The 19,497-nt window shown below is 40.3% G+C and overlaps 1 protein-coding gene across 26 annotated transcripts in view; it reads right to left on the minus strand.

Annotated features, from left to right (window-relative positions):
• The window catches only part of SSBP2 (single stranded DNA binding protein 2), a 122,706-nt gene that overhangs the window by 83,921 nt on the left and 19,288 nt on the right, over window positions 1–19,497 (minus strand). For 23 of the 26 annotated variants that reach the window (XM_082301037.1, XM_082301035.1, XM_082301044.1 and 20 more), the window contains exons 2-4: window positions 6,704–6,776; window positions 2,595–2,656; window positions 915–999 (exon numbers count right to left, since the gene is read on the minus strand). In XM_082301037.1, coding sequence (XP_082157163.1) covers window positions 915–999; window positions 2,595–2,656; window positions 6,704–6,776 — 220 coding nt within the window. The remainder of the gene's footprint in view (window positions 1–914; window positions 1,000–2,594; window positions 2,657–6,703; window positions 6,777–19,497) is intronic. The other 3 variants (XM_082301046.1, XM_082301045.1, XM_082301040.1) reach the window with 1 other exon arrangement.

The raw sequence follows: 19,497 nt of genomic DNA on the forward strand, positions 1-19,497 counted from the left end.
GTGAAAGATGCTGAACAGCTCTGACTGTGCTGATGGTACATTTACAGTCTAAGGTGTTGTTTACTGCAAATAAGGCAAGAACACCATTAGCTCACATGTTGTAGGATGCCAAGCCATTACCAGATTTTGACAACAGAAAATGGAAAATGGTCACTTTGCTGAATCATTTCTGTTGTTCTCAATCTGTGTTTGTAAGACACCCAGGGCAGTCTAATTTCAATTTTATCCGTAGAAATATTTTTTGGCAGTAACTAGACACTATTTGTGAGACAGACCTGGAAAAGACTCAAGGAAAGAGGTTTCACAGTTGTACTGTGAGAATTACTCTCACTCAAGACCCTCGCTGTTGTGTTTTGAACTGAAGGCAGCAAAACTGTCATGAAACTTCTGCTCTTTATCCCTCCTGTTCTCTTGGACCAGCTGATGTTGCACTTAACTTATTCTACGATGTCTGGTTGTTTATTAGGATGAAAAATACTTACTTCAGGATACAAAAATATATGACCCACCCCAGTTTCAGCCAGGGGGGTCCTGACAGAAGCCAGGGATCAATTCCATCTACAGAAGAGCCTTTTCTTTAGCACTGACAGAGCACAGATATTTGGACAGGTCACATCCATCTGTCCTGTGCCTTTGTGACCAGCCTCATGTGTCAATGGCATGGGGGACAGAAGGACACTCTTTTTTCTGCATTAACACATGGGACAGCACGTTGATCTCTGAGCTTCCAGGAGTCACCCATATTGTGCTGGCAGTTAAAGAATTAGGAACTCCTAATTCTAAGGTAACCTCAGAAAACTGTGAGTTACATATGACCAAACCTGTGTTTTTGAGCCACTGCAGTGCAGAAATACTTCTCTATGACATTTATACATGCAATTAATGAAGCCATCGTAAAGACACACGAAACTTACATAGTCATGAAAGGCTTTTGCTTCACTTGAGTGTTCACATGTTTCTCGTCTTTCTGGAGCCGCACAGTAGAGATCCCAAAACACACTGCAAGGGAAGAGGTTACAGGGATGATGAGAGTGTCACTGTGATGCTCATGCAGATTTTATGGTGTACACACACCCCACGTGGATGTTCCTATACAGAAACATCACTTCTCCTCCAAAGGATGGGAACACTCACCCCTAAGCAAGAATTTAGCTTTGTAAATCATCTGTGAGGAACCAAGTCCTGCCATCTGATCTCTGAGGCAAGCAGTGCTCTACTCCTTTAATACCACTGCAGTACAGCCTAATATATGAGAATATAACGTGTATTGCTGTGCTTAACCTTATCCCTCTGGCAACTGCTCAAATGACTTCCAGAATGCATGGGAAGGAATGAATTTGTAATAATATGGAAAGGAAAGAAACTGTAGAGAAAACTGGGAGTCCTTCCATGGTCAAGGTTCATGGAATCACAGAATGGTTTGGGTTGGAAGGACTTTAGAGCCCATCCAGTCCCCACCACCTTCCACCATCCCAGGTTACTCCAAGCCCTGTCCAAACTGGCCTCGAACACCTCCAGGGATGGGGGAGCCACAGCCTTTGCAGAAAAATGTCCAGAACTGTGCTCAAACCAAAGTTCCCTGAGGACCTGGTGCCTGGGCAAGCACAGAAAAATGGATGGGCATGTTCTTAGGTCATAAAGAGTGAAAGGAAGGGTATTATGGTACGTAACCCCATTGGTCCTCCCCCACAAACTCCTTCAACTAGAGTTTTACACCAACCAGTTCTACCACAGAGTTTCTGGAATTAAACTGTGTGTATGCTAGAATGACTTAATAATAAAATTGATAATAAAATTTGTTGGAGTTTCATAGTGGTTTTTTACTGGTTTAGACTTAATCCTTTGTAACTTAATCCAGAACCATAATAGCGATTTATGGACAGTTTGAGCACTCTGCTGCAGACAGCCAAAATTAAGGATAATGCAGACATTAAAGGGACACAGTCTTGCCAGGCTTCCATCACACAGCAAAAGCTGTGCAAGAACGGTCGAAGAAGGATACCCCACTTCCCATGCAGCTGTGCAAATCACTTTGGTTCAAATGGGATGGTTTCAAAACTTGTGAATTCTTGTGCTCCTGACAGCTGGGCATATTGTCTGCAGTTCTGCATTCCTTCAAACACAGGCTTGTCAGATATATTAAAATAATGAATAAATACCATGGCTACACAGCGGTGCCTACAAGCACTCTTCTCCCCTGGGGAATTCTGCACACACAGCTATGGACTGCAGACTGAGCAAGCTCACATCTACGGAGTCTCTGTATTTACTGAGTTTTCTTTTCAAATGCAAGTATTTATGATATGCAGAATGATCCCGTAACTGCAAAATGTGCAGGAAGGTGGTGAAGAAGGAAATCCAGGCCATCTTCTTTCTTATGAATGCCCTATGCACTTTTTTTTTTCCCTGTATCCAAGATCTGTATCTTTTCCTGTATCTAATTTTCTTTTATTTTATTCCTTAACAAGAGAATGCCTCTTTATCCTCACCCTCTCACTCTTTTTGCACTGTTCACCTGAATTTCTTGCCTCCAGCAGCTGGAAATGGCCAGACATACTCTAAAAAAATCAGAGGAAAAGAAAACTGGTACTTACCACCACCAGGAATGCAAGAATCCTGGGGGCTCCCCCAGTGTGATGTTTTTTTCCCATCTTATCTAAAACAAAATGATAAAAACAGACGTGTACATTCTCGTGATCATTGTGACTAAAAAGCATTACATAATTCAGATGGAGAAAAGATGAGGAAGAGAAGATTTCATGGTTATGAAACACTTTACGGGCATCAATTTGAATGCCCTATTTACTTACTTTTTTACACTTACTGATATAGCTGATACTTAAATTTAGTTCTTCTTGTGCTAGGGAAGCATATTTTAGAATTTTATTCCTTGTTTTCTTTTAATTCTGAACACATTGTGTATTATTTTAAGGTCAAAAATGCATGATTAAAAAAGTGATTATAAAGTACCCTTAAACCCTGAAATCTTTTCCCATTTGCACAGGACTGATGCTGTAGATTCAGCAGGTGGCACTCTTCCCCCCGCAGCCACGGCCAGCAGCGTTTTATAATCCTCAAGGAGTGCTTCAGTGAGAGGTAATGAGGCAAAAGCAAGGCAGCACCACTGCCATAACTCAGTCTCCCACCACTTGGGGAAGATGTACAGCTACTCTGGCTTGGTTTCCTGTGCTGGCAAGCTCTCCTCAATACCTGTACTGGCTGGGATTTCCTTCCCACCAAGGAAACTTGGTTAGTTTGATGCTGTTTTCAAAGGAAATGCAGTTTAACAACTCTCAACCCCCGAATTCAAACTTTTGTTGTTGATCAGGGAACCCATCAGACAACACCAATCACAGCAACAGAGTCTGTCTCTCTGCAAAACTCCCCAAAATGTTGTACTTTAACTATACTAACACAACCACCTTTTCAATGCCAGTCATTAGCTTATCCTTAACTTCAAAATTAAATAGTTTGGGCTATAATAAAGCCCACACAACACTGTCCAGAAGAATGTCCCACATTAGAACTTGGTGGATCAAAGGCATTGTGTGTGCTCCAAACTCCTCCAGTTATGACAAACAGTATCATTTCCTGTCCAACTCTGTTAAAAAAGGAGTTGTTAAAAGCACAAACCTTCTCTAGAGACAGAAGTAGTGGTAGACAAGGACAGGGTTATTTTAATTAAATACTTTAGCAGCCTTAATATGAAAGGAATTTAAAGAGATAGATCCACATGCATATATGTAAAAGTACATAAAAGCTTAATATTAAAGGTAGATATAGTGTTCATACTGCCAGGGACCCTCCTAAAGCTGGCATTTTTCAACGAGACTTAAGATTCTCAACTACAACTTGATTTCCACATCCAATTCTTAAGAAATTTAAACACATACAAGTTTTGTCTATAGCAGAAGAATATGTAGCACATACACCTAAAAATGTTGTTTGCACTTACATGAAAATCCACACAGAAAATCTCAAACATGAAGAAACCTAATGCAATTTTGATATATTATATGAACACAATTCAAAAATAATTGTGCTGTTTTAAATTGTTTATAAAATATAACTTTGAGCCACTATCACTTTAGTTGGTAAAGCTGGCAGAATGAACCAACATCCCTCATATATGTTAATACACAAAACCCCGTATTTTACAAAATTCCTGCTTAAGTGCTGGCAGAAAAAAGTAATGAGCATTTGAATGCCAAAGTCACTACAAAGGTATTACACACTCTTCAAATACACTTCTCTGAGGCACAGCTACTCCTCCTGTGCCCTGGGAATGTCTTGGAAAGACTTGCATTAATAATCAGGAACACACAGTACCTCTGAAAAGGTTCAAAATAACATAATGAAGAGATGCAATGTACAACTAGAATGAGAACGAGGTTCCTGAAGCAGAAAAATGATTTGCTTAAGAGTAAAAATTTTGTCTGGGTAGAACACCCACATTATGTCTAAGCAGTGTTTTGTTTTCTTCAAAGCAGGGTCCGGTGAAGAAATTACCCAATTCAGGTATTTTCTGAGTCCTGGGACATATTTCATCTTGAGAAACTGATTTGGAGGAGACTGAAGGGAATGTGGAAGTTTGGGGCTCTTTTCAAGGGTTTTTGTTTTGTTTTTTCAGAGTATCCTTACTTGTGCTTCACATGGCAGATGCAGTCTGTCTGATAAATGAGACTTATCAAGAATTATTCATTATAGAAAAAAAAAAAAGCTTCATTGTCAACTGTACAGGTTAAGCTCATAGCCAGGGATGGACTAACTGGGAAATGCCCACCAACCTCGTTCAGCCAGGAATTAGCCCTCCAAGGCTGGAATCTGACTCCCAGGACAGAGAATACATGGGATAAGAATCAGCTCTTCAAGGGAAGTGTACAAAAATCAAACTAGACACAAAGCACAACAGAAACACAGGGATGCTCAGGACAACCATCCCTAAGTTATAGAGTATCACAGTGGATTCATGGATATCCAACTTCTATTTTCCTTTAATTTGGTTCCATTCCTCTGAGCCACAGTCCCTGGCAGATTTGTGAGAGAGGGCTCTTAAACTTTAGACACCACTGGCTGCCCTACAGCTCAGATAATCTGTGTGCTCTTCTTTAAAGCTGAGTGTTGGGGCTTGAGAGTTGCTCTGAACCGTTTAACTTTTAAATGAAACCCACCCAAACTGAGAGAGCCTCCAGCCCAAAGAACCATTCACAAGAATTATCAGCACATTTACCCCTCTGCACTGCTAATTACAGAGGGAAATAAACTCACAGCTTGTACCTCATACCCACTCTATGCACTGCTAATTGTCCCTGACCCTATTGACCACCTCTTGATGAGTGTAAGTCTTAATTTGGAAAATTTGATATATCTTTATGTTTCATTGTTCAGATCTGAGAACTTCTCTGTAACTCAAGACTGAATTAGTTTTAAAAGGTGAGTTTCAAGACACTGTATTTAATGTTTTCTGGAAATCCACATGTCGTACCAGCTATGCTTCTGCCAACTGCTCATTTTGCAAATACATCATATAAATAAAGTGAGGAGAATTTGCCTTGTGCAATGCATTATTTACAAATGACAGCTGTTTGGGGAAAGCTAAGATGATACTCTACATTATTTTATCTCTCATCTTTCCATTCCTTTACCACAGAGATATAACAATTGTCAAAAACATGCTTTACTATAAACATAAACTGATCCTACTACAATTCTACCCTTTTCCCTTAAATCTGCTTTGTCAGTTTTGTGTAAACATCACAAACAACACTCTGGGTTTTCATTTGTTCCTCTTCCATCTCCAAAATGTCATCACCAGCATAATAATTTTATTAGCTTTTGGAGGAGGATCAGCTAAAGCAGCAAATTTTCAAAAGACAGTATCTTGCCTATTTTTTCCCAACTTCTGCTCACTATTCCTATTATTACTACTTCTACATTGCTATTATTATTATTATATCATGATCATATCATCATTATATCATTATTATATCATATTTATGATGATAATAATATCATCATTATCATCTTATATATTCTTGTGAAAGACTAAAAACAATAATAAACCCAGAAGACTTCAATATGTTCAGCATACATTTGTATCCCAGGACAAAAGAAGGAGACATAATTTATTTAAACTTTCAAAAGATGCATATGAAGTCTTTGAAAAGACTCTTAAAAAAAAATAAGCCACTGTGTAAAGGTAAAAATTCCATTAGCAGTTGAAAGTGTTTTAAAAAGCAGGACCTAAGTGGTTGTAGCCATCATTGATTCAACAGATGAAAAGAAGTGAAGTGGTTAAAAGCATGGTGAGAGCACAGACAGATCAGCAGTGCTTCACAGAAGGAGAACCAAGAGTGTATGACAGTGGGATGTAAAATACATTTAGAAGGGCCCATCATTCACAATTGGAGATATCAATAGTAAGTTAAAAGGTCATCAAAAACGAGTACCACTGAAGTGTTCTCCAACATGCCCACTTATTAGAGAAAATAGATTAATCTTCCCCAGTGTAGAATGGGGATAACAAACCACAGCAAAAACAGTTACACAAAGTCATGTAAAATGACATGGTAAACTGGGTTCCAGAGGATGAGGAACTACTGATTGAAGTGAACTGACACCCCAGGTTCTCACTGCTGTTATTCTAGACCAAATCATATTTATTTCACTTGCAGGCCCTTGGAAGTCATATAAGAAAACTCACCTCTGATAAAAATGTCTGGGCTGATTTCTGTGCTCCTACATGGAGCAGATACTCATATACGTACAGTGCTAATCTGGAAAATAAAAAGAAAGGACAATATTTAGTATTGTGCATTTGTTTGCTCCTTGTCTTCAGAAATAAAGGCTTATCACAAATTTGAGATGTGCCCCACTGCCTTCCACAATGTACTGAGCGTGCCAAATCTATTACCTCTACCAGAATTGTTCAGCTAGACATGTAGGTCAATCTGACCAGAGGTGTTTAAATAGTCGTCAATTAAAACATTATTAAGCCCCCAAATTACTTAATGTCAACATTTTTAATATTTGGCCAAGCGCCCAGTGAGCTAACAAGTGACCCAGTGCTGCTCTGAGTGAGCGTGCTTACTGTAAATACAATGTATTCATACAGCATCACTGATTGTTTTTCCAGGTCAACTTTCTTTAACATGTGGAATGTGTCAAGTTGTTAGCACACTTGAAAAACAGCCCTGTGGTTTTTCCAAAGAACAGGGAAACTTCAGGCTGCATCAGGAGAAGCGATGGCAGCCTCACTGCACTGCACAGCTCAACAACCACAGCTCTGCAGCGAAGGGAAAACGGATCCTGAGATTCATCCAGACCTGGGCTCTGATGGCAGCAGAGCTACAAATGACTGCCACAGCTCCAGTGACTCCCCAGAGACTCCTGTCTGTCTGTCTGTCTGTCTGCAAGCCTCCAGTCTTTCCAGAAGGAGAAGGAGGAGGAGGAGAAGGAGAAGGAGATAGGTGTCTTTTATATTTGCTACCTGTGCTGTTTCTAAGAAGTAAAATGTATTTGAATGCATCTAGTGATACACATCTATTCTTATTTGAAACATTCTTACTATTCATTTTCAAAAACCTGCAGATAACTCCACAAAGAAGAGGGAGAGGATCTGTCTTCCTGTTACTGTGCGAAACGCCATGCCTTGGTCTGTGTGATCACTGTCATCGTGGCACTGATAGAACACTAATTATGGCAGTGATCTATGAAGTGTGAAATTTTAAAATCTCCTCAGAGAGGCATTGCCCAAAAATGGTTTTCACTAGTTGTTTGTACTTTGTACATGCAATACATAAACGTATTAGTTTACTCTCCATCCAACTTCAAAAGAAAAGATGTACTTTTTTCTCAAATTAAATATATATAATTCAAACATGTGACTAGTTTTAGTTTGAACTCTCTAAGTACTGTGGGGGGAGCGGATCTCCTAAGAGTTGACTTAATTCTTTCCAGTTCAACTACCATCCAAATTTTAAGCAATAAATGTTGTAGACAAAATCTAAAACAGATGTAAAAGACAGAGAAGAAATGCTCTTCTGCCACAGCCAATACATCCTGAATACCCAGTAATGCTTTAAAGCACCTCATTTGTCTTATGAGAGTCCCTTTTTTGTTCTTACCAAAACATGAAGCCTGCAGTCCGGATAAAAGGATTGGTGCGATCGCATCCTTCCTGCCCCGCGAAGGAAAGCGAAGCAGCACGAACTCTGGGTTTACTGCAGGCATTTACACCACCCCCATGGGTCTGCCCTCGACTGAAAGCTTTGGCAGAGAGGGCACTGTGATGCCCACACTGACAGCACAAGAGAGATTTAATGTCCAGAGAGATTTGTGACTCCTGTCAGGACTCCTGGGGTACCCACGAGTGCTCCAGCACAGCTCAACATCCCTGCCTGCCCCCACTGTCTCTGCCCCAAAACCGCAAGATATTTCAACACTGCAACAAAAAGACAACCCTAAAACGTTTGACATAAACACACAGAATGTGCTAATTAAGCAGGATGATAACTGTTAACATCTCCAGCTCTGTGCAAGAGCTGTTACCTCTTACCAGCAGTGCAATGCAATGGTGTTTAATGAGTGTGTGGAGGGTAAACGTGGCAGATTTCAGTAAAAGAACAGCCAGGCTTTAGGCTTCCAGGTTGATCCACCTGTGGTAAACCCCAGGCTGGCAAGGGGACTGGCTGCCTCCTGTGCCAGGACAGCTGGGACCACCTCCCACCGGCAGACGTGGGCCAGGAGCACAACACAGAATAACCCGATCGGGTCTTGCTAGGTCTGTATCGCTGGCCCAGCCCTTGCTATTGTGCTGTCAGGAAGTCTTTACAGAATGTAACAATGTTATAGGTTCATTCGGAAATAAATGCATTCGCCGCAGAGATCAAAAGAGAGATACTAATGTTTCACCGTGTCACAGCCAAAGGATCAATGGGAAACTGATGCTCTGGGGAAAGACAGCAGAGACCCCCGAAAAGTTGCAACACTGTGTAACAAGGAGGAATACTGAATATACAAACTATAACTACAGGCTAGGAACAGAACAGGACAAAAACCAGGCTACAGTTCAAATGTGTAAAATGAACAAATTAATAAACTATTTCAGATGCTGGCACAAGACTAAGAAAGTAATAGCGAGGTGGTCTTCGACACCAAAGACTTGGGTTTGAAGTGACATTTTAAAAAGACCGTTTTTACTCATTAAACTGGTGTGAGAAACTGTGCAGAAGCAGCAAGCAGACATATGTTGAATTTTCACATTTGCATAGTTGTTGACATCCCATGAGTAATGTGAGGAAAAAATATTTCCAATCAATTTATGACAATGCTGCAGTAATTTCTGTTAAAGACATGACACAGGCCAGAGCTCCCCCCTCCCTGCCAAGACAATTAGAGCACACATTCATCTGTACCCTGATGATACATTCACTCCATTAACAAACAAAAAAGGTTACTGTCTGACTCATGTTGCTAACCTGGTGCACTTTGCCTGAAGTTTCTGCTTTAATTGGACAAGGCATTCTTACATCCCACAAGCAGCTACTGAATTCCAAAGAAAGGAACCATTTAAGTGGTTCAAGTCAACCATTTATCAGAATATTACCAGGAAATAAACACTAATCCTCTAACTGTGCCATGGAAATTACATTGCTACATTTTAGAGATGGGGAGATGCAATTAGCTTAATGAGAACTTACAACTCAAGCCTTGCAGCAGCATTTCCATTGACAAAAACATGGTGAACTCACCCAATTCCAAACCAAAAGACTAAGACTGCACATCAGAGAAGTGTTCCCACCACTTCCTCCGTCACCAAGAGCCATTATGCAGCTAACATCTGACGCTGGATGTAAAAAAATAAAGTATCTATAATGGGAATGTTCCAGATCTGAGCATCACCAAGACATATTTATAGCATTTTTAGATTGTTAAGATGTAATTTTTTGAAAACTCTTCCTGTATGGAGAGTTCAGCATATGGCACACCATCCATTTAGCTTTTGGTGGGTTCAAAACAGTAATTAAAGAACTAGAAAATCAATATCCATACATAATTGTAAGTCTGAGTGAAGCAGCTGAGCAAGAATTAAAAGCAACTCCATAGAAGAGATCTTAAATGTTACTCCCCATGTTTCAGAAAACCTCACGTATTCTAAAATTACTACTCTGAACTATACAGAGAAGTAGCTTTTTTGTTGTTTTCAAAAATGTTTATAGACTTCAGTTCAAATCCATATTTCATTTCAAAGCCTAGGAATCTCACGCATCTCACATCCAAATTACAAACCTCATTCTCTAAAACAAGAGCAAGTAGCACTGAATCTTAGCACTAGTGGGGGTTTTCTGAACAACTTTTCTTGAATCCGTCAATCCAGTACTTTAAAACCTGCTCCAAAGCTCCTGGTGGTGAGCTGGTTTTACCAAGTTTCAACAAACACTGGTAAACAACCCTTCTGAGGAAGTTTATTTAACATGCCAAACCACGCTTTCTGGCCTATTTGGTCATACTGACAATCATTTTTCCCCCCTTCTCTCCCCTCGTTTTTAACATATTTATATGGTAATATAATTTGTCCCTAAGTATTTATTTTTAATATATTTTTGACATATAGATATGTGTGTGTGTGTGTGTGTGTGTGTATATATATATATATATATATCTATATATATCTACAATCTTTTCCTACACATCTCACCTGAGATTTAGGGGATTCAGTCTGCTGTCAACTACCCACCCCTGAGAGGGCTGGACAAGAGACCAGATGAGCCATGGTTCTGGATCAAATTCAAGCACTACCTGAGAAGATCATGAAACTTTTTCCCTGCGCTTTGGCAGGTCCATGATGGGCCTCGAGGCTGCAGGGATTTCCCTGCACCCCCCAGCACATGCAGCAATCCCAGGGTCACCTCCACATCCCACAAACCACTGACATTTTGGGCTGTTCAGCTTGAGCCAGCAGGCTGCCCTTGCCAAGAGGCTCCACTCTGGCCACTCTACTGCTCCCTTTCCAGCTCAAGACTTGATCTGTGTCACTGTGAGTGCTCTGCATCCCATCACAGCAATCTGAGAGGTGCTCTTAGGAACACCCAGGTATTGAATGGTCGAGGAAACAGTCCTGGGGGAGATCCTCGATGTTTGCCAGGCACTGAAGTGTCCTGAGAGCTCCTGCACTGCCCTGCAAACACAGCCAGTGTAAAAGTGAGTGTGTTCAGCATGATTTATACCCAGGTATTTCTCCCTCTCTCACACAGCAGAAAACACCTTCCTTGCATTCACCCAAACACACAGGCATTGCACCCAGTGCTGCAAGGAATGGGGACCTTGCATGAGGCTGGTGGTACTTCCCAAATAAGCTGATCCTTCTCCTTGTCCATCCCAGTTTCACAGGCAGGGAAACCCTTCACCCAGCACAGCTCTGGGCAGGCAGACCCACCTCTGGCCTCTTTTCCACTTAACTCCTTGGAAGATGTCCCAAAAATTCACCTTCTGAAGTGTGGCCACCCTCCTCTTGGTTACTGCCCTGACAGTACCATAAACAACAGCAGGGTTTTTCAGTTCACCCACATGCTTGCAGCTCACTTTTTTTTTGCGTGTGTCCTAATTTCACATGCTTTTGCTACTTAAACTCCTGCAGACTTCAAGCACTGGCACAGCCATTTCCAACCATGTGCGAAGTTGAGCACCAATGTGTCACTAAACACTGAATAGGTACCTGGTATGCACTGATCTTTTGGGAAAGATCAGAGATGTATGCCGTGGTAGTGCCTGCAGTCTCCCCCACAATCACTTAATTGCAAGGTTTTAGGTATTTTCATCTGCTAAGGATGCCTTGGTTTGTGCTGTCACATTGCAGCATTCCCCACTTTGCTTTTATCTGACTCTGGTTAAATTTCATATTCATTTTTCATCTCTGCTCATAGAAATTACTACAGATCCAAACTACTGCAGAATCAAAACACTCTTCTGTAGGCTCCATCTTGAATGGGACAATATCCATCGATTTCCCTATACTTCATCAAAAGGCAAGTTTTCTTGATGACCTCCAGATTTTAATATAAAAAACTGTCATTTTTGCACCTCTGTTTGGCACATATATTCCTCAAGATTTCCAGTAGGGTTTCACAGGCTTCCTAGTCCATGGTTAGGAAAAAAAACCCCATATTTTATGAAAATATATGGATTTTTAAAGGTACTCTCTAAGTAGTTTCTTGGGCTTAACCCAAATAAACTACACAACTCACTATAATTATAAAATATTCCAAATGGCAGCTAAGAAATTGTTACCTGACAAAGTACATTTTAAAGTGCAAGCTGAGACTTTTATAAAAATACTTGATGTTTCACCTCTTCCTGGTAGTAAAGGTAGTAACCTTGGTCTCCCCTGCTGCTTTCAGTGGGATAGTAATGGGTTTTTACATGGTATTCTGTCCCCAGTAAATAATTTGCTGTATTTAATGAGTTTATACAATGCATCCTGACCTGGCAGTAAGCAGAGGCAGCAGCACAGAACTGTCATGGAGAAAAACACCACCAGAGAGCAAAGCAGAGACACAGTACTGACCACAACGCAAATTTGAAAGCTCTAAAGTCACAGAATTACTGATTGGTATATGACGTCTTAAAACATTACAGCTGTTCCTGATGCAGCTGCCTGCTTTGAGTAGAAGAAAACTGTCTACAGCATCCCTGGAGAAGGCTGAGGAGGAGGAGGGAGCAGGAATGCACCCAGCAGCTCCCCAGGGACAAGCTGGATCAGCACTGACTGGACATGCAGTGCCCACCAGCCTCACCAAGCAAGTAGCACCTAATTTGATTTTCATTCATAGAAAGAAATCAGTGTTTCTGAGTATCTGGCTCCTACAAGGACCCATGATTTTGCTAGTAGCTTTCCCAGCTTTTCTCAGAGAGTGTACATTTAATATCCTGTCCAAAGAATCCCAGGATATTTGGGGCTGGACTGCTGGCCTCCCTTGTAAGTGTCATCAATAATGTTGGGCAAAATAGTTTATTGGTCTTTTACAGCATATCCTGGCTAAACCCAGCTGCAGATGTTCAATACAGACTGTGCCATTCCCCCTCCTCACTCTTTTTACAGTGTTCAGACTCTGTAAAACGCAAACTCTGCACTTAGAGCTTGGTAGGACACCCTGAAGAGACAGTAACGAGTCACCTCATGAATTTTATGGGAATCATATGGGACGATGACACACAAGATGAAATTCCATGAGTTTCTACCTAAAAAGTAATGGTGGAAAGTAATTTATATGACTTATTATGAAGCAGTAAAATTTTCTTCTGGAGAGAGTAAGTTCTGAAAGGATCAGAGTGAAGCTATCAGACCCCGGAAGTCAAAGAAATTCAGGGAGCTGGTGGAGAGAGTTTCTTCAGAAAAACAGATAACCTGGAGATAAGAAGTGCAAGACAAACACCAGGGGCTTCAGGCTATATTAAAAAAACTGATGGCAAATATCAGTGGAAGACAGACAGGAAATAATAAGAATTACTCTGGCTGCATCCAAAAAGTCCTCAGTGATCCAAGGAAAGACTGCAACAACAATGAAGAAAATAAAATCATGTAACAATATTAACACCAATTTGAAAATAAAATCATGTAACAATATTAACACCAATTTAAGTGTTTGGGTCCAGTAGATGACAACTGAGCCTCTGCCTGAACCATTAAGTTTCCCTCCCAAAATGGGGAGCTGTGATACTGTTCCTGGGAACAACCAACCACCCATGGCTTTGAGACTGCCACTCATGCAGGGCGACAAGTTCTGCACTGGGGACTGAGGTGGAGGAACTCAAAGCATTTCCCTGCAGAACAAAAACAAAACAACAGCCACCCCAGACAACAGAAGGTGTTTGTGTGTGAGTGCAAGCACACCAGTGGAAGTTCTCAGCACACCTGAACTGGAGGTGCAGGGCTTGAAGTGCAGATTCCTCCTCGAACCCCTGCAGTTTGCACCCACAGGACAACTGCACACAGCTGGCTCTGACCAGGCCCACAGCTGCCTGCAGAGCTCCCACACAGCTGGCCACCCTGCTCCAGGGATTTACACCCTTGCCTGCTCCTCATGCCCACCCCTGCCTGACAGAGGGAGCTGCAGGGAGTCTCTTGCTGCTCCCCCAGACTGGTCCATGGCCCAGGAGGATTAGCCAAGACCCCAATTACTCAACACTTCCACTCAGCAACATCTCCAGATAAACTGGAGCACCCAGCCTCAGCTACAGCTTACACATGAAGACTTTGCTGAGCCTCCAGTCCTCTCAGACTGCCTGGGGCATGGTCTACTACCCACAAGTGTATTTTACAACTTTACAGATAGTTAGACCCTGAACTGGAAGTTACCAGAAATACCTTCCTTTTGAAATTTGGGTCATAAAAAAACCATAGTGGGTTCCATATCCTCCCGGTTTTTTTTATAGTAAGAATACTTTCCAAACAAAGAATTACAGCAACAGGAGGAAGATATTTGAAAATCAGGCTCACAAAGAGTTAATCCACACATTAAAAACCCCAAAACTTAAAAAAACCTCAGCAATAATAAAACGTTGCAGTAGAGAAGCTATACTACGAAATGTTTGACTGTCAGTCTAGAAAATTTGAATGCTAACTCTCCAAATTGCTACCACTGCCTAGTGTTTGAAAGGAAGAAACCAGATGCAAGAGAAAAGGGATGGGAAGTATTTGATTCTGCACTGACCGCTGATGTTTGGTAGAAGAACTGACACTGTGTTGTATTTGCTCATGTATGAAACAGGCAAAACAGGCAAACCACTTGTCACACAATCTCTGGCTGTGCACTTACTACTAAATCAAAATTTAAAGGGCGTAAGCATCCAAAAGACTCCAGTTCTACCACATGCAGGACCCGACTCAGACTGGCAGTTCTGCTCTTAACAGTTATAAATGCATTTCTGTACAGGACAAATTCAATTAAAAAAGGGTTGCCTTACATTGGTTTACAGGGGAAAATAGAAAATTCTCTGTTTTCTTAAGTAGGTATTAATAGAATACTGTAATCCACACTGGATTCAGTTACTAAGTTAACTTTATGGATAACTTCACAGGCAGGCAGGACAGGAAATACAGGATATAAGTCCATGTCATGTTGTCAAGATGCAATTTCTGCAGGAGGGCAGTAAACAGGCAAATAGGAGACTTCGACAGGGCATGGACAGGTTTTAGGATGTCAGGAGTTGGCACTGAAAAGTAAAAATAAACACATAAATAAATAGATACAGGGTTTTTTTTAAAAAAAAAAAAAGGGGGGTGGCAGTGGCAGGAGGAAAACAAAAAGGAGAGGGAAAAAAACGGAAAAATAAATTAAGGAAAAATAAATCCAGATGGGTTCTGCACAGCCAGACATTTTAAGGTTCCAGAAGTTTATGCTTCGGTGAGCTGATGTGCCCCAGCACTGCAGCCCTATTAATGTACCTGACTGAGCCAACACCTGAACACAGCCCTGGCAGAACAATTCCAAGATCCCTGGGGATCACCATCAGTGGCACTCCAAACACAGCAAAGAAGTACTTAGAAGTGTCAGCTTGTGACCAAAAGGGAAAAGATAGTGAAGATATCTTAATGGAGTCAAAGGTTTACAGATTAAAAATACTGGTTAGCACTATGTAAGAACTTCAGGCAGTTTAGATAAGGAGAGTTTCAGAAAATATTTTCCAATACATCATGAGTGAGAAACCATTGCATGTAAAAATCCTCTGTAATAATAGTGGAAAAAAAAAAAAGTTAACCTTCAAAAGGAACTCAAAAATGTTTTATTAAATATAAACATCAGTTTGCTTATTGTTCATGCGCAAACTCCTGCTTGAGCACAATTTTTCATTTCTTCTCAGCGATATTTTAAAGAATTTTGATTGAACTGCTTGAGAACAGAGAAAAGTTCATGAAGAAAAACTTACACAACTTTCATGTGTTTTTCACTTCTCAGTTAAATATTAATAGAACATTAAGATTCAGCAAATATTTGTATTTAGGATGCTGTTCACACACTACCTGAAATTGACTTGAGATATTTATGTGGCATTAAAGAGATTCTGATCCTGAGCCACAAAACTACATGCACACACACATAGAATACCAGACTCATGGAATGGGTTGGGTTGAAGAGACCTTGTAACTCATCCTGTCTCTCTCCTGCCATGGGCAGGGACACCTTCCACTATCCCAGGTTGCTCCAAGCCCTGTCCAACCTGGCCTGGGACACTGCCAAGCACATTGCAACAAGAGCACTGCTATTGCATGCTTCATTTATTTCTTTATCCTCCATTCTTCATTTTTCCTGTTTCTTAGAGTAAAAGAGAAACTAATCTTGAATTACTCTGGAAACTCTCAAAAGCAGATTTTGGTGTAAGAAATTAGCACATGGGAATTACAAATAGCAGAGAACAGGGATTTGTTTTGCTGATCCTTATCTTCGACAAGACTCTTACCTGCAGAAGGAAGGGGAAAGAGACTTTCTTTTAATTGCTGCTTTTCCTGCAGCCTTTCAGCATTATCTCTGCTGTGGTGTAGGGAAGGGCTGGTCCTGACAGGGGTGGGGAGAGGGGAGGGAGATGTTCTAAGACTCCACCAAAGATTTTGCCCAAGCCACTTCCAGCACCAGCTGACGAACAAAAGCCTGTTAAGATCCTTTCACTCTTTCTACCAACTATATATTTTTTACCAGTGTACACCAATAAATCAATTTATGCCTCCTGTTTCACCTTTGATACACAGAAAGGCAGAATATTGACTTTTACAGGCACGACCACTTCAGTTTTGCAATGCATAATGTTCAAATCGTTATGAAACTCTGTTATGTCACATAAAGCTTTTATGGAGAAAAATTATGAATCAAACTGTAGTATACACTTTTTCAAAAAGAAGTGTTGATGCAGGATTCTGAACAACTGCAAAAACTCTGAGTGAAGAAAAAGATATTAAACTTGCAATGAATGGCACTAAAGTGAAAAGGAAGTCAACACTTGTGATTTACTAAGGAACTCTCCTGTTTCTGCAGTAACTGTTCACTTGATGCTGAACAGAGTAAAAAAACCCATGAAAATTTCAGTTCTCAGCTAAGTGGGGAATATCCTTCACTCATGTCTCACATTTACTGGAGACAGATTGAAACAGAGAAAATCAGACTATACCTGAAATGGACAAAACCAGCTACCATCAAAGAAGAAAGGACAAGGAAGGCACACCACAAAGACCTAGGACTAAAAAAAAAAACTTCACGATATCTCTGTCATATTAATTCAGTGTTACGTGAAATGTATCTGCAAAAGTTTCCCTCTTGAAAAGGTAAAACTAGAAACAGATCTCACAAGAAATTGTACATATATATAGAAATCTGCATTAAATGCAACATTTTCATTAGCAACAGCAGATGACTGCATTAAAACCAAAAATAAAGAAAATGTAACTGCCTGTTAAAACACAGAAATTATTTTTCATTAGGAATACCATTTCTTACTCTCAACATAACTCAAAATGAGACTTGATTCTAAATCTTGTACTCATGTTAAAATACCTTGCTTTATCTTCCAAATTACTGATGCTTGACTTGGTCCTCTGTCTATTTAGAAAACACACATTAGTTTTTTAAAATATCCTTTTATTAGTATATTACAAGAAGACAGCTTGTCAGCACAGCACCAGGCATTCACAGCTCTGGATTTCAATTTCACCTCAAAAAGGCATTCCCTCCTCAGCATGGTTTTACTGGAAGGCTGGAGTCAAGTCCTGGAATTATATTTAGTACTAACTATAAAGTATTTATAAATATGCATTGAGTAAATCAAATGTTTAATATACATTTTAACAAAGGGTCATTTGTTATGGATTTTAGGGCAGCAGTTAGACAAAACACTGTCTTTAACACCTTCTACTGTGTGCTTATTGCCATACATAATACACACTCTTCATGCCTGTAACCTGTTTAATAACAGACATTAATTATTTATTAGCCCTCTATAAACAATTTATAAATGTACTCTTACTATAAAGCATGACTGGACTGGCCTTTACTCCCACAATGAAGGCGTCTGCAGAATTTTAACTGCTGCATTAAGAAGCAAACCCCACTTATAAAGAACTTAACAGCAATACACATTTTGTGATATAAAAATACAGCTAAACAGCACAGCCCATCATTTATCTCAGAATTCAGTATTATGCAGGGGATTTCCCGGAAATTTACGTGAATTGGTTATGATGGCACTGTTAACAAAACTAAAGTCGTGTTTAGGTGCAGTAGAAGAATTTTTTTTATACCTCTGTCATGCATCTGTTGGAGAAGTTTAATTTTGCGCCCTGGGTAGGTTGGTGTGTCTCACCAATACTCTTTTTAACAAGATCACCCCAGGCAAGGCTGCCTAGGGTGCCGTGCTTGCCCAGGGGAGAGTGAAAATTTTAGGAAAGCTGTGTATTTTGCCACCCTAGTTTTCAACAGCTTTGGAAATAATGCTGTATGTTAACTGAGGGTCAGTCTTCTCTTTCAGACCAGCTGATGTTCTTTATATTTTTAGTATTAAAATCAGTTAATAGTTTTAGCATGTACAAGGCATTTTGTGGCTCCTTCTGGTACTGCACTGGTTTGATTTTTTCTATAAATGTTAATTCTTCTTGTGTGAGAACTGCATTAAATTCAAAGCAAATACTTACACCATAGAAAAATCAAGAAAAGTTCCTTAATGGCAAGACACAGGGAACAACACTTCCCTCTAAGTTTTCAAGTCAGCTGTTTGCACCTCTCCTCTCTGGGATTTTTTTCCAGCTCAGTGAGTAATCAACCACAGCTTTCTAACACTGCTGAAACTTGTGGCATTTTTCTGATTAAACTCAGAATTCTCCTTATGGAATTTTCCTTATGGGACACATCTTTTCTGAGCAGCACAAGATCTGAGCAAACTGGTGGAACATCAACCCCAAATATCAGTGGTTGCCTGTGTTGCTCATCTCTGAGAGCATGTTCAGGAGAACCAACTGCAAGGAAGACCACATGCAAAAAATTCAGGAATAAAACAGCAGAGACTGTTTAACTCCATGTTCCCAGCAGTCTGGATTCATTCAGGAAAGAGACATTGCACCAGGGAAACATAAAATACAAAAAACACAAAGGCTCACAGTGCAAGATTAACTCATGCAGCTCAAAACTACTCATCTATTTAAAGTCAATGAGAAATATAAATCACAGTCAAGGCTGCTCTTTGTACATGTGAAAAATGCCTGTCCTTAACAATAAAAATGTCCTCTTCAGATCTAAATTATGCCTTCTATGTATCACCTAACTTAACATGAATGTACAAACAGAAAAACAAACCCAACAAGTTCTTGCCTATATGAAGCCCATGGGAAAGATGACAAGGGAATAACTCTGTTATTTGAATAAAGAGAAAAGAAGCTTTGAGTTCATAAATGAAGACAGACTAATCACTGTTTTTTAAGATGTGTCAGGAAAAAGTAAGCAGAGCTAACACAGAGCA

The sequence above is a fragment of the Coloeus monedula genome (assembly GCF_965178545.1).
Source record: "Coloeus monedula genome assembly, chromosome: Z".
NCBI lineage: Eukaryota > Metazoa > Chordata > Aves > Passeriformes > Corvidae > Coloeus > Coloeus monedula.